We start from the raw sequence: 16,136 nt of genomic DNA on the forward strand, positions 1-16,136 counted from the left end.
GTGTCAATATATTTTAATTTGTTTTATTATAAATGTATTTATATATGGTAGTTTCGTACATATAAAATATACAATATCCCATTTTATTTGAATTTATTTTACGTAAATATAATTTAATATGGAATTTATATCCTTTATTATTTTATTTAACATTTAACTGGTATTATTATATATTTATTTTTATAGTCTTGCACATATAAAATTATAAATTGTATATATAAATTATTATTTATTACTTTATTATGATTATTTATAGATTTAATTTTTTATAATTAAATCCTGATTATCTTTATTATTTATTTAATATTTAACTGATTTTATCGTATATTTATTACAATATTGTAGTCTTGTACATATGAAATTATTTATTTAATTTAATTTAATAATTTAATAATTTATTTATTTAATAATTTTATACTATTCATTTATTTATATTAATTTATCTAATTTTATTTCATTTCATTTTGGAACTGAATCATGATACCCTTTATTTTTATTTAATATTTAACTGATTTTATTATATATTTATTATTATATGCTAGTCTTGTACATATAAATGATTCATTTAACACATAAACACATTGTTATTTAATTATTCATTATTATTTTATTTTCATTTTTGTTTTATTTTAAAATTGAATCTTTTAATATATATGCTATATATATATATATATAGTATATAGTACACTTTTAACATCTAAAATTTACAATACATTTCATTTTATTATTTCTAATTTTATTATTAAATCTAACACCCTTTAATATTTATTTCATATTTACCTGATTTTAAAAAAGTCCATCAAATAATTAGGCCACAAAAAAAAATAGCTTCGGAAAACAAGGTGGATGTCATTTGCATGCATAGCCCCGCCCTTTCATGAATATGTAATCCTCGCGAGTGTGGGCCCCGCCCCTCCCCCCGTGAACGCGGTGTATAGATGGAGCGCTCTCCTGGCCGCACTCGCAGCTTTTCCTCTCCAGTCCGTGGGCATTGTTGTAAAAACAGAAGGACAATACAAGAATAGAGTGGCGGATAATAGAGCCTCAAAAGAGGCATCAGGGAATCTGTCCTCTATTGGACCTGAGTGCATGAGGCACTATATGAGTTTAGTTTCACAGGCAGCGAGCAGACAGACAGAGGAGGCATGACTCTGAGACGGAGTCCAAGTTTTGCGGTGCTGTGCGTTCATGTGCTTGTGCGGTGCCTGTGGATGAGGGTACGTGCGGTTTATACGACGCAATGTGAACATGCATTTGTGGATCGGATGACACTAATTAGGCTACTGAGTCGATCTCATTCGATTCATTTGGATTCTGAGACTTTCTTTTTGCAGTTTCCAAAATTTTTGTAGGCCCTATGCGTTTTTTTTGTGTCGTATTCGTCATCCTTTCCGACCAAAATGCTTGCTGCGGATGCGAAAACGCAAACAATCGAATTGTGTGCAAAGACCTTTTTACACTGGAATAGAACTGAAAATGAATAGACTGAGAGGTGACAAAGATAGATGTCCCATGTGACAAATACTGTACTCTTAATTTTGCATATTGTGTTGTTGCAGGTTTGTGAGGCATCGGGGCACTTTGAGATGCAGGTTTTGTCCATGCAGAACTTGAACGGGGAGCTGCAGAGCGGCGCGTGCTGTGACGGCGCGCGCGTCGCGGCGGACCGCTCATGTGCGGCGGATGAGTGCGATACGTTTTTCCGCGTCTGTTTGAAGGAGTATCAGTCGCGGGTGTCTTCGGGAGGCCCGTGCAGCTACGGAAGCGGATCTACTCCCGTTATCGGTGGGAATACTTTTTCTGTCAAGCCCCTCGACGGCGCGAGCGATAAATCCAGGATCGTGCTGCCCTTCAGCTTCGCCTGGCCGGTGAGTTGAAAAGCTGCTTTGGTAGCAAAGCCGTTGGGAAATCGTAATCTGATTAAACAAGTCTGGGATTACGGGAGACCGGGACAAGTTGTCACGCTCTTTACCACAGTAAATATTTCCCACGGTGGGTTTATTTGTGAAAGTCAGTTTGTGTATAGACTGTTTGTTCAGAAGAGCCACTGTTATTGGCCAAAAAAATGTGACCCCGGACCACAAAACCAGTCATAAGGGTCAGTTTTTTAAAATGGAGATTTATAAACTGAATAAATAAGATTTCCATTGATGTAGGGTTTGTTAGGATAGGACAATATTTGTCTGAGATACAACTATTTGAAAATCTGGAATCTGAGGGTGCCACAAAATCTAAATATTGAGAAAATCGCCTTTAAAGTTGTCTAAATGAAGTTCTTAGCAATGCATATTACTAATCAAAAATTAAGTTTTGATATAGTTACGGTAGGAAATTTACCAAATATCTTCATGGAACATGATCTTTACTTAATATCCTAATGATCTTTGGCATAAAAGAGAAATCTATCATTTTGACCCATATACTGTATTGTTGGGTATTGCTACAAATATACCCCAGCGACTTAAGACTGGTTTTGTGGTCCACGGTCACAAATGTACATTTTTTGTGACAACATGCCCCAATAGCTGATCATGTGAACCTGTGACAACTTGCCCTGGTGGCACCTACATACCATTTTCCATGATGCTTTCAGCGTCTCATTCTGTTTGTAAACACGCAGTCGACGTTTCTCAGGATTCTGATTTCCAGTTGTTGTTTGTGAACGCCGGTGTTATGCTACCAACACTGTATGTTTAATACTGTAAGGGTAGGCTTAGGGTTGGGGTAGGTATACACGTTAATAAAGCCTCACACCACATTAATATCAAGCTGGAAGCAAAGTCTGCTGGGTAGCATTTTTCGCTGTCGAATTATGCTACCAACTGTTTTAATGGGAGGTAGCAAAATCTGACAGGGTAGCACAAATCAACTGAACACCGGTTCTGTCCCGTTCATGGCATTGTATGATGATGCTCAGGTTGGACAGGGGTTGTGTAACCCCACCCTAGCCAGCACAGTCCACCAGTATCCTCTCAAAATAGCAGGACAATGCGCTATAAAACACCCGAGTTTATCTCCAGCACCTACTGATGGGCATTCAGAGGCTGTTTTACACACAATGGCCACAGGAAACTGCTCTTAGATATCCAGTCAGACCACCATTGATCATTTAAAGGGGGTTATCTCACTATCTCTAAATCTCTTAATGAAACCTATAGTGAGCTGCCTACCTAGGCAGCATTTTTAGGCATCATAGGTGCCCCGCTAGTCCAAGACGTGCATATGATGCTGGAACATTAATGCTGTCTTGGTTGGTCCACTAGGTTTTGAGACACATCCAATAATGCAACCTTCAAACTAAGCATGCATTCAGATGTGAGGGTTTTAAATTACCAGTGCTTTTATATACAATATTATGACAATATAATGCTGTATGCCAAAATAAAAAATGACAATATAATAGCAAATAATAAATCAACACATATTCTACAAAATATCTGCTTAAAATTCATAAAATAATTCATATAAAACATGGTCATTGTTGGTTATTACATGGTTATTACACATGGTTATATGTTGATAATGTCAAAATAGCCAAAGATTGGCCAATTATTCATCCGAGATGTATTGTTATGAATATATTTTGCTTGTTTTTTGGTAATTTTAAGATTATTGCCATTTGCTGATTACCAAGTACGGTTGATTGACAGAAGTGTTAGTCCCCCTTTAGTTAGTTCCCAAAATTGTCAATGAATAATATAAATGTTTTGGGTGTATGTGAGAAAAGACTGTGTTCATTTTGCAATTTTTGCAATCACATTTGATATATTTTGACCAGTGACCACCACCTTGATTATCTTTAATTCACATTATCAACTTCTGTGAAAATAGGATGAGTTCCAAATCGATTCATTTTGAAATTATTTATTTGTAATTATTTTAGTTTAGGGTTGCTGAATTCATCAAAATCTTCAAGTCTCAATTATTTTATTTTATATTGATTAATTTTAAAATTATTTATTTCTATTTAACTTAAGTAAGTATTGTGTAAAATAAATAGGCCTGCACATTTAAATATGAAATAGTGTGGTAGTCCTATATCGGTCGACCATTAGACATCAGCCTTTGGAAATCTCTTATCAGTCAGCCGCAACTTTTTTTTTGACCATCGCCCAAGGCAGATCTGATTGTGGCATCTATTTTTCTCCACTCTGAATCTGAATGGTGCAATTGTTTTTGCTGAAGCCCATGTTTCCTTTCACAACTCATAAGGCCGAGCCGTCAGTATGAGGTCAAAGCAAGTCAGTCTGATAGTACAATTAGTGCCAGTTACCGTGGCAGCCGCGCTCAAACATCTCCCCCCCTGCCCACGTCGATCAGAGCGGTCTAGACCTGCCTCACAGCCGCTCTGAATGGAGATTAATTAGACATTGTCATCTTGCATGCTTTCTTTTCCGTCACAAGTCTACCTAGCAATTGAACTGCGCGCAGCCTGAGACGCTGGATTGTGGGACGGCGGTTCAACAAAGCGGGTTTACAAAGAAACACGGGGGGTCTTTGCATGAGTGTGTGTGTGTTCTGATCTATTTGTTGTTCGTTTTCGTATCATCAGCAGTGGTCAGATGAAAATGCAGGGTGTGTGTGTGTGTATGGATGTTTCAGACGGAGTCTTGGTAACCAGCGTCCTGCTGGTAGTGAACTTGGATGAGAAGAAGGCTAGAAGATTGATTGTCCTGTAGATATTTTATGCTTCACTCATAAAAAAATATTTGACGGTTCCGTAAATTCAGCTAAAACTTCTTGTTAAGAACCTTTTTCACTGTATAGGGTTGTTGAGTTGCTCTTTGGTGAGGTTCTGTTATATTTAATAGGTTCTCAGATCCATATATTGGTTTAAGGGATCTCTCAGTCATAATAACATCCTTTTCATTTATGTGAAATGAAATATGGCAACTGCTAAAGGTCTCTAAACTCTTAAAAATAAAGGTTCTGTACTGGCATCGATGGTTCCATTTAGAACTTTGAACATTCCCTGAATGATGGAAAAATGTTCTTTAGATTATTCAAATGTTCCTCACACTAAGAAAAACATAGTTCTTTTAAGAACTGGTCACTTAAGGGTTCTTTAGGGAACCCAAAAATTGATCTTTTATAGAACTGCTGTGAAAACCTCATTCTGGAACCTTTATTTTTAAGTCTGTGAGTTGTGAAACCCTTTTGGGCACCTTTACCTGCTACTTTCACTTTATAGAAGTTCACTTGTGAGGTTCTGATTAGAGCTGGCCGATATAATAGATTTGCAATAATTTTATTGGAAATGTAACTTGAAGCAACATCAGAAATATCTTGATGGTGTCTGTTTAATTCAATTCTGTGAATCAAACTATATGCTTCAATAAACCAGTGCATGGAATTTGTAATATATTACAGGTTTTGTAAACAATCTTTTGGTATTTATTGTTATATTGGCACATATAAATGAAAATGATCAAATATTCTTAATTAATTCTGTTCAAATAGTGAAAGACAAGCCTTGAATATTTTCTGTAACTAGATTTCTAGTTCTTGCATCAAACACGTTGAATCTTATTGGTTACACTGACAATTTCATTGAAATGATTGTTCATCTAATTGAAAGAAATGTGCTTTTAAGCCATTTCAGAGCAAATATTGAGGCATAAATATTGAGATATAAACATTGAATACGGTCAAACAAACATCTCAGTCAGTGTGACGTGAGTTCTGTCTAAGAGGTTCTTCATGTCTTTCTCACACTGCCTCTAGTTCAAATCACTGAGGTGTCACTTGGGGATGAGTCCTGTAAACCTACTGTGTCTTTCTGTGTGTGAGTTTGAACTGATACTGCACTCACTCGTCTGACTTCACCTTCATTTGTATGTGTCTGTGTGTGTGCATGTGGATGGATGGATTAAAGCTCATAAAGGCCTGTAGATCCCTCAGACTGCAGAGGCAGGAAGAGCCGGCATTACTGGTGTGTGTGAGGTCTCAGATCTCAGAGACTGTTTTCAACATTGATACTAATCAGAAATGTTTCTTGAGCAGTAAAGCAGCATATTAGAATGATTTCGGAAGGACCATGTGACACTGAAAGGCTGCTGAAAATTCATAATTGCTATCACAGGAAATTACATTTTAAAATATATTCAAACTGTTCATTTAAATGGTAGTAATATTTCACAGTATGATAAAACATTTGAAACTTTCACAAATTATTCAAAAATCTTACTGACTCTTCTGAATGGTAACATTTTTGTTTTTTTGTAAACTTTATACTTTAAGATTAAATGTTTTAAATGTTAAATTTTTTTTAACTGTCAGAATTTTAAACTTTTAAATTCAAGATTAAAATTTTAAATTTCATTGTCTAGCATTGATAGAATGTCTAGAATGAACATTGATAGAATGCATATTTTTAACCATTTAGCTCTAAAATTAGTAAAAACCTAAAATTATGTGATGAGCGCATTACTTACTGGTTTATCATTTTTCACCCCATACTAACACCTTGAAGTCTTTCTCTTAATTTGGACTAAAGCTCACCCATTTTAGACAACTAAAATAACTTAAAGGGTTAGTTCACCCAAAAATGAAAATTCTGTCATGAATTACTCACCCTCGTGTTGTAAGAACTTTGTTCATCTTCGGAACACAAATTAAGATATTTTTGATGAAATCTGAGGGCTCTCTGACCCTCCCATAGACAGCAAGGTAACTACCACGTTCAAAGTCCAGAAAAGTACCAAGATGATCGACAAAGTAGTCCACGTGACATCAGTGGTTCAACTGTAAAGTTACGAAGCTACGAGAATACTTTTTATGTATTAAAAAATATGACGTCATTACGCCGGATCTGGGTCAGCGACTGCACCGCCACACGCTCGCATCATGGTACTGTCGTGAACGCGCGTCCACAAGTGACGCAGTAGAGACGAAAATGTGGAATAAAGTCATTATTTTTGTTTTCTTTGTGCAAAAAAGTATTCTCGTAGCTTCGTAACTTTACAGTTGAACCACTGATGTCACACGGACTACTTTGTCGATCATCTTGGTACTTTACTGGACCTTGAACGTGGTAGTTACCTTGCTGTCTATGGGAGGGTCAGAGAGCCCTCAGATTTCATCAAAAATATCTTAAATTGTTTTCCGAAGATGAACGAAGGTCTTACGGGTTTCGAACAACACGAGGGTGAGTAATTAATGACAGAATTAAAATTGTTGGGTGAACTAACCCTTTAAATCAGCAGAATTTGAAACACAATGTTCAAAGAAGACATAAAACTCATACAATATCACCAAATGTGAGATTTACTGACGATGCAGCACTGGGCCGATGGGGCGAGTAACATTTCTGTCAACTGACCTGAAGCTCTCTCACCACTGGATCATTGTGAATGAACATAAAATGAACATTATCCAATTTAAAGCGATTCTTTGAGATTGTGTGTAATGGTGATTTAATGTGTTATTTCTTTATTTCAGAGGTCATATACGTTGATTGTGGAGGCTTTGGACTTCAATAATGACTCAAGCACTGGCAGTGAGTATCTCTCATTCTCTCTCTCTCTCTCTCTCTCTCTCTCTCTCTCTCACACACACACACGCACATTATTCTGTATCTTTCAAGAGAGTACAGTCAGAAAGTGACAATGAGAGAGAGCGTGCGTGAAGGCAGCATGCAGCATGCAGCTTGTGTGTATTTCTGTGTATTTCTGTGCGTGTGTGTGTGTTGTGGATGGCTGGCAAACACTTCCTGTTACTAAACCGCTGCCTGCACCTGCTTGCATTCATCAGTCTTTTAAACACATTGTTATAAGTGTGAGACAGTCTTACACACACGCAGCAGGGAGTAAGTTAGACATTTGGGTCATTACTTGCAATAGTTTTGTGTAGAATCAAAGATGTAATGTGTGTATAATCTATTTTTATTATTTATCCCATTCAGATCTAAATAAGTGTGTGAGTGTGTGCCAAATCTGAACAGGAGGGCAAATATTGACTTGTACTTAACACCAACATGCCAAGTAGCCTTTAGCATGGGTCCAGCTTCTGTAGTGCAGCATTCATTAACACACACACACACACACATGAATGCCATTAGTAAATGCGACAGCAGTGAACATAACCAATCAAATGATTGCTTTGTAACTAGTGTTTAAAGACAAAATAAAGCAGTTGTGTTCACAAACAATAATACTCACAGTAATTCAGCAGTATATTTAATGTATACTGTGCACAATTAATGAACGAGGAATAAAATCTACTGTAATTTTATAATAAATATATTTTATGTAAATATTTTAATTATATTAGAATTTATTTTTAAATTAAATTTATTATACATACAATAAATAGTGTAATTAAATTCATACAATTACTAAATATACTAAATATATGTATATATTATATAAAATATTATATATATTATCTATTATATATAATTTTTTTTGTCATATATGTTTTTTATTATATTTATTTTAGATTTTTATTCTATTTTATATATTCTATTTGTATATGTATGCTAGCAGAAATCCAAAACACTTTTTGCTTTTGCACTATGGTGTGATGTTTCGAGCGTCATGCGGGTGTGTGAGGAATCGTCTCGCTCTCAGGTAAACATCGAGTAGAGGTAACAGTGAGATCTCAGCTTTGGCAGTCTGGCACCGATGTCTGTCCTCCTGTATTTCTGAAGGACAGGTTTGGGTCAAGACAGTTAGTTCTCCTAAACCACAAGCCACACACACTTCACACGCTCCTCTCACAATTTACAGCCCTTCGGCCAAATACCTCACCGCTGTGCTGGATTCTGGCCTGCCCTGAAAAAATTACTACGGTATTCCTCTGCGCAATTGTAAACAAAGTCTACAGTACACTGCTCTTAAAGGGACAGTTCAGGCAAAAATCTGTCATTGTTTTCTGTTTACATTTCCTTTGAAACACAAAATGAGATATTAAGCAGAATGTCTGAGCTACTCTATTTCATACCTCAAAAGGTGATGGTGACTTATACTATCAAGCTCCAAAAAGATTTAGATCTATTTGTCATGCTAAGCTATCATATGGCTTTGGAAGACTGGAAATACAGGGTAAAAATCATATAAGGGAACATTTGTGATACTTTTAGGGGTTTTTCGTCTATTTTGGTGGTGTAAATTGTATTTTTGTTGCATACAATAGACATTCGGCCTAATATCTGCTTTTGTGTCTCAGAAACATTTCACCTTTAATCCATAACACAAATCCGCTTGTTGTGATCAGATTTTGTGTGCGTGTCAGGGTTGTGTAACCTGGCGTAATTTCGCAGTCACGCTGAGCAGAGGCCTAATTAAACCACAGCTGCCCGCTAAAGTGTCCATTTCTCTCTGTCTCTCACTCCTGTAGGCATTAATGGTCAGGTCATAGAGAAAGCGGTCCAGTCAGGCATGATCAACCCAAACCGTCAGTGGCAGGTCTTGAAACACAACGGCCCTGTGGCTCAGTTCCAGTACCAGATTCGGGTGACCTGCGACGAGCACTACTTCGGCTTCGGCTGCAATAAGTTCTGTCGGCCCAGAGATGACTTCTTCGGCCACTATACCTGCGATCACAATGGCAACAAGACCTGCTTGGAGGGATGGGCTGGCCCAGAATGCAACACTGGTAAGGGGTGAAGCCTTTGTCAGATTTACAGCGCTGTTGTGCATGAATTTATGGATTTCATGCTAGAGGTAAAATACTTCACATTTCATATTTGAGGTCTGTTTCCATTGGGCACATTATGTGTGCACACTACCGTTTCAAAGTTTGAGGTTGGTGCGATTTTTTTATGTTTTTAAAAAGGTCTCTTCTGCTCACCAAGGCTGCATTTATTTAATAAAAAATACAGTAAAAACAGTAATATTGTGAAATATTATTTCAGTTTTAAAATAATTGATTTCTATTTGAATATATTGTAAATGTAATTTATTCCTGTGATGCAAAGCTGTGAATTTTCAGCATTGTTACTGCAGTCTTCAGTGTCACATGATCCTTCAGAAATCAGTCTAATATGCTGATCTGCTGCTCAAGAAACATTTTTTAACAGCACTGGAAACAGTTGTGCTGCTTAATATTTTTTATTTTTTTGGAGACTGTAGTGCATTTTTTTAAACATTATTTGATGAATAGCTTATCAAAGTTCAAAAATGATTGTTCAAAAGAAAAAAAAAAAAGAAGAAATCTTTTGTAACTTTATTAATGTATTTTTGGTGACCTTTGATAAATGTAATGCATTGCTGAATAAATATATACATTTCTAAAAAAAATAAAAAATCAATCTTACTGACCTCAAACGTTTGAACAGTGGTGTATATGTGTATATAATATCAGGAAATAAAAAAATGTCCAAACCTGAAATACTAATGGAAATTAATTACAATTTTAAAAAAAGTTTTAAAAGTATTTTAAAAACATTTCTGTTTTTAAAATATGTTTTAAATAATTTTATAAACGTTTAAATCGGCTACAAATTGTTCTTTTAAAACAAATTCACAAAACAATGAAAAAATCACAGAAATTTGTTGTTCAAAAAGTGTGGGAATGGGATTTCGGCTCGGTCAGACTGGACTCATACTGGCTCTGAATCACTGACCTCATAGGGATGTTGTTATTTGAGATTGTCACTATCACAACAAAGCTTTGGCTCACACACACAAACAGCATCCCGTCTGCCAGCTAGTGTGTGTTGTTAGTGTTTAATACGGTGTGGGTTTGCGACCGTATTAGGGTGGATTTTATCTCTGTAATAGTGTTTATTCCCTCATTCACTCCCGCATGAAGAAACACGAGTGGAGGGGAGGAGACATGACATCATGTTGGCAGATGATGTTCAGAGCGGCTGGAATGGCGTGATGAGAGAGAACTGCTGAGATCACACAGATGGAGCTGATAGCAGTAACCATATTCCTCTTCCTCTCTTGTTTTCTTAGCCATCTGTAAGCAGGGCTGCAGCACTGAGCATGGCTCCTGTAAAGTGCCTGGAGACTGCAGGTAACACATAGCATTTATTTATTCGGATAATCGATTTAATGATTCTTTTCCAATATCAAGTGATGTGACTTGTGTCTAAATAGGCAGTGCCCTTCTAAGGTAGCATGCTAACTCAAAAGCCCATAGCCTCATAAGTAGTCATAAGAGTCACATTATGTTTCAGTGCATGTGGTACAGTATTTTCAGAGATGATGTTCTGCCCTTCACAGGTGTCTGTACGGCTGGCAGGGCGAGTACTGTGACCAGTGTATCCCCCATCCCGGTTGTGTGCACGGCACATGCGTCGAACCCTGGCAGTGCCTGTGTGACACCAACTGGGGAGGGCAGCTCTGTGACAAAGGTAATTCTATTCTATTCCACGCCATTCTATTCTATTCTATTCTTCAGCCTGGGTCATTTGTTGAATTGTTTTGTATGGCGTAGACTTGAACACCTGTGGCACGCAACAGCCCTGTCTGAATGGCGGCACCTGCAGTAACACAGGACCAGACAAATACCACTGCGCCTGTCCTGATGGCTACTCGGGACAGAACTGTGAGAGAGGTGGGTCACACACACACACCTCACCTGGCTGATGTCTACCGTAAACATCCTGTAAATAAAAAAAAGAGGAAATTATGTCATGGGCGGGGGTGGGGGGGAGTCCTGATTGAACTTTGTGACTTAAGTTCAGTTTCATTCTGAGTATTATGAATCACAAAAAAAAATGTATTTAATACACTACAGTTTGGGATTGGTTAGATTTTTTTTGGGATAAGTCTCTTATGCTCACCCAGGCTGCATTTATTTGATCAAAAATACAGTAAAAACTGTAATATTGTGAAATATTATTGCAATTTTAAATAACTGCTTTCTGTTTGAATATATGTTATAATGTAATTTATTCCTGTGATCAAAGCTGAATTTTCAGCATCATTACTCCAGTCTTCAGTGTCACATGATCCTTCAGAAATCATCCTAATATGCTGATTTATTATCGATGTTGGAAGCAGTTGTGCTGCTTCATATTTTTGTGGGAACTGTAATACATTTTATTTCAGGATTCTTTGATGAATAGAAGTTCAAAAGAATAAAATCTTTTTCTAACATAATAAATGTCTTTACTGTCACTCTTGATCAAATTAATGCACCCTTGATGAATGAAATTGTATTTGATGTGAGGAATATTCCACATTCATGGAAGTACTGGAGAAAAACCATCATGGATAAAATTCTGATTGATCTGAATTCTCCAAAGAAGAAAAAAAGTTTGATAGATGTTTTCTTGAGTGCACAGTTTGCATGTCCCTCACGTTACTTATCAGCGAGTCATCAAATTAAGCCATGTATCGTGTTGCAGTTCATGTCAGCCATCTGGCGAGAAACTCAGTTTTATTTACTGGCCAAAGCCACGTTTTACTCACATTTGGCACTTGGTGAGGGTTAATTTTGGATCCTTCATGTCTATATTTCTCTTTTCTCAATTCTGTCATCTATCTTTCTTTAGACAGGACATTTTTATGCGCAGTAAGGGAGAAAAGAGCAGAGAGACACACACGCAAACATACACTTACTAATCAAGCCGTTCGTTTCCTGGCCAAGCCGAAGAATGCAGTGTGCATTCATTTGATTTGGGCAGAATAATGCATCACATCGTGTCACATATGTGTGCTGGAAAAATAGATCTGTTGCTCGGGTTGGTTTGGCACGGTGTGTCTTCTGTCAAACGCACTTCACCAGGCCATCCTGGATGCAATAATAGAGATATTTTCTTGTTCTGCTGTTTTCGTTTTGCTCTGGTTTGCTTCGATTTTTGTTTATCCTTTTTCTTGTCATGTTTTATTGGAAATACAAGCTCACGGCCTCTTGCTACACTCGTCTGTTTTTGTTGGTGGTCTCTGTGCGGTGTGAGAAAGGCCAAAGGGGCTTTCCCGTCCACTGACTGATCTGATAAAGAGCGATAGAGCGAAGAGAGGGAGTGACTGGGAGATTGAAAGGGGAAAACCAAGACATGACCCTGCCTGACTGTCTGTGAACTCTAAGACAATGTGATTTGAAGCAACAAAACTCGCACTGATCCTTCTCTCTCTCAGTTGAACATTCAGCTGACCCTTTGGTAAACTCTGCGACCGTGGCTTGCTCTGAGAAGCTGTACAGAACGTCTTATGATCTCTGAATTGGGGAAAAGCCCTGTTTTCAGTAAAGCTTTACAGAAACAGAGGACTGCTATATATTTGCATTAGAAAACTATAAAATATATATATTTTTTTGTGGCAGATATTAGTGAAATGTCAGTTTGCATGCTGTAACTGAGCATTTGTATTTCCACAGCATTGTAAAATAAGTTAAAAAACATATATATTAAAAAAATCATAATGTACAGTCAGTGGGTCATATTTATTTTAGTTATTCTATATAGTTATTTTAGTATTATTTATTTACTATTAGTGTATTTATCAATATTTTGAATTGCCTTGTGTATATTTTCAGTTTTTGTTTTAATTTTAGTAAATGTTTCAGTATTTTTGTCATTTGTATTATTTTTTAAATATTTTATATTATATTTTTTCTTTTTTATAAATTTAGGTATATTTTTATTTCAGTTTTAGTTTTGGTAATTCTAGTACTTATATAAGCTTAACTTAAACAACTTCTTCACTTAGTTGCCAAGGCAAATGTTTTTAATATTTCTTTGTAAAGTTTTAATGTTTTATTTTATTTTATTTTAATTTTTATATATATAGTTGTATTATTTCAGTTTTAGTAATTCTAGTACTTATATAAGCTTAACTTAAACAACTTCTTCACTTAGTTGCCAAAACTAAAATTTCTAATGTTTCTTTGTAAAGTTTTATTTTATTTTATTTCATTTTTTGCGATTAATAAAACCTATTTTTAATGGTTTTCATTAACAATAACAACACTGCCTGACATGAAGTGGCTACTAACCAACTAACTGGTTAAATAAATGGACATGAATTTTTGATTTGAGTTTTAATTATTATTACGTGAGTGGAAAGAGACCGTGCAGTCACAAGATGACATGAGACAGGCAGAGGCATACACAGTGCTTCTAGATAGAAAGGGAGTTTGTCATTGTTTGGCAAATGTGTGGTCCATGTGTTTTATTTTGGGGTAAAATGTCTGTGTATTTTGTGCATTCCTTTGGAAAATGCTGTTCTGTCTCAGTTTTGCTTTGATTGTGTGTGAGCACTACATTATAACATCTCTCTCTCTGGCTCTCTGCAGCGGATAACGCCTGTCTGTCTGAGCCGTGTCTGAACGGAGGCAGTTGTGTGGAGTCCAGTCAGGGCTTTGAGTGTCAGTGTGCGCCGGGCTGGACCGGACCGTCCTGCAACATCAGTAAGCCATCTCTGCACTGTCTCAAACTGCTCAGATTGGCCTTCGGTTTTTCATACATCAAACTACTTTGAAGGAGAGAGCTGAGCCATATATAGAAACCAGAATGAGACTTGGAGTTGGGCTCTTTTGACTCAAGCCAGAGAGCAGCCACCCAGAATAACCGAGCACCTGCATGTCATCACATTAAAATCACTCAGAACACCGTAGCAACGGCATAGCAACACACTATTTGAACCTTTTCTACAAGTAAAATATCCTAACTAGGAGTGGGCAAAATTGTTTTTGTGCTTAAAAAACAAAAAACTTGCCAGTAGACAAGCAAACATATGTTCTATGAAAATATGTCTTACACAATGTTGCTTTTCAAATAAACAAATCTTGCTTTAAGGATGTTTAGAAATTTTTGCTTGAAAAGTAAGACTAAGAAAATACTTATTACTAATGATTAAATAATAATGTTAAAAAATATTAATTATATAGTATAAATAAAGATTTTAATATAGTTATATTAGTTATTATTAAGAAATATATATTAATTATTAAATATAATTAACAACAGTGGCCAACATTAATAATAATAATAATAATAACAACATTTTTAATTATTATTTTTAATAATAATAATTATAATAATAACAATAATTGTCATTTTACAGTACTTTTGGAAATAGTATGATTTTTAAATATTTTGAAAGAAGTCTCTTATGTTCACCAAGGCTGCATTTATTTGATGAAAAATACAATAAAAACTATTAGTAATATTGCTATTAATAAAACTATTAGTAATTTGCTAAATATTATTATCATTTGAAATAACTTGTTTGTAATATTTGAATATATTTTAAAATGTAATTCATTCCTGTGATGAATTTTCCTTCAGAAATCATTTTAATATATTAGAACAAGATAACTGAAACCAAACTCTGAATTTCAGAAGTCTCTTAAACTATGATGTCTCCTCCTCTTCCTCAGATGAAGATGACTGCAGTCCGAACCCGTGCAATCACAGCGGTGTGTGTGTGGACCTGGTGGATGGTTTTAAATGCATCTGCCCCACGCAGTGGACTGGAAAGACCTGTCTCATTGGTGTGTGCCCCTCTGTGTGCCTCCCTCTCTTTCTTTGAGTCAGGGTGTGTTTGTTCAAAAATCCAATTTACCGTGGTAACCGAGTCAGCCTTGGAAGAATTTAAGTACCAGACCACCATGAGACCCCTGCCGCTGATTCATACGAGAGCGCATTTACAGTCCATTAACACGCACAAATTCCTGAGGGACGCTTGGCTGCGTGCGTATCAGTCTAATTGTAATTTAGACTGCACTCATGCTGATTTCTTTTGTCATTTTTGGCTCAGATGCTAATGAGTGCGAGGAAAGCCCGTGCGTCAATGCCCACTCCTGCCGGAATCTGATTGGCGGATACTTTTGCGAGTGCCTTCCTGGTTGGATGGGCCAGAATTGCGACATCAGTAAGTATTTCACGGTTTCAAATGAATGCAGGCAGAGCTTGAATTATTAGGAGCTCTAAAAGAAGTTCAGATGTTTGCATATCATATAGCAGTGTTGGGTGTAATGCATTACTAAGTAATTAATTACTGTAATTTTCCACTGAAAAAGTAAAGTAAGGGATTACTGTTAATTTTTCTGTGATTTAATTACATTCCCCTCTAATGTAATTGCATTAAATACTCTATAGACTATAGAACAATTCTCTGTAAAACAATGGTGCCGTTAAAATCAAAATATTACATCTAATATTACAATATTACATGTAACCTTAATTTAAACATTTTGGTTTGGTCATATATGTATATATATACATATATATATAT

The 16,136-nt window shown here is 36.1% G+C and overlaps 1 protein-coding gene across 1 annotated transcript in view; it reads left to right on the plus strand.

Moving 5' to 3' along the window:
* The first annotated feature begins 937 nt into the window (after positions 1-937).
* jag1a (jagged canonical Notch ligand 1a) overlaps positions 938-16,136 on the plus strand; it is a 31,178-nt gene continuing 15,979 nt past the window's right edge. The window contains exons 1-10 of the mRNA XM_016284452.1: positions 938-1,217; positions 1,560-1,868; positions 7,441-7,498; positions 9,340-9,597; positions 10,905-10,965; positions 11,175-11,305; positions 11,389-11,508; positions 14,194-14,307; positions 15,280-15,393; positions 15,660-15,773. Of these exons, the coding sequence (XP_016139938.1) occupies positions 1,146-1,217; positions 1,560-1,868; positions 7,441-7,498; positions 9,340-9,597; positions 10,905-10,965; positions 11,175-11,305; positions 11,389-11,508; positions 14,194-14,307; positions 15,280-15,393; positions 15,660-15,773 (1,351 nt within the window). The 5' untranslated portion in view covers positions 938-1,145. The remainder of the gene's footprint in view (positions 1,218-1,559; positions 1,869-7,440; positions 7,499-9,339; positions 9,598-10,904; positions 10,966-11,174; positions 11,306-11,388; positions 11,509-14,193; positions 14,308-15,279; positions 15,394-15,659; positions 15,774-16,136) is intronic.

The sequence above is a fragment of the Sinocyclocheilus grahami genome, unplaced genomic scaffold (assembly GCF_001515645.1).
Source record: "Sinocyclocheilus grahami isolate Dianchi unplaced genomic scaffold, SAMN03320097.WGS_v1.1 scaffold183.1, whole genome shotgun sequence".
Taxonomy (NCBI): Eukaryota; Metazoa; Chordata; class Actinopteri; order Cypriniformes; family Cyprinidae; genus Sinocyclocheilus; species Sinocyclocheilus grahami.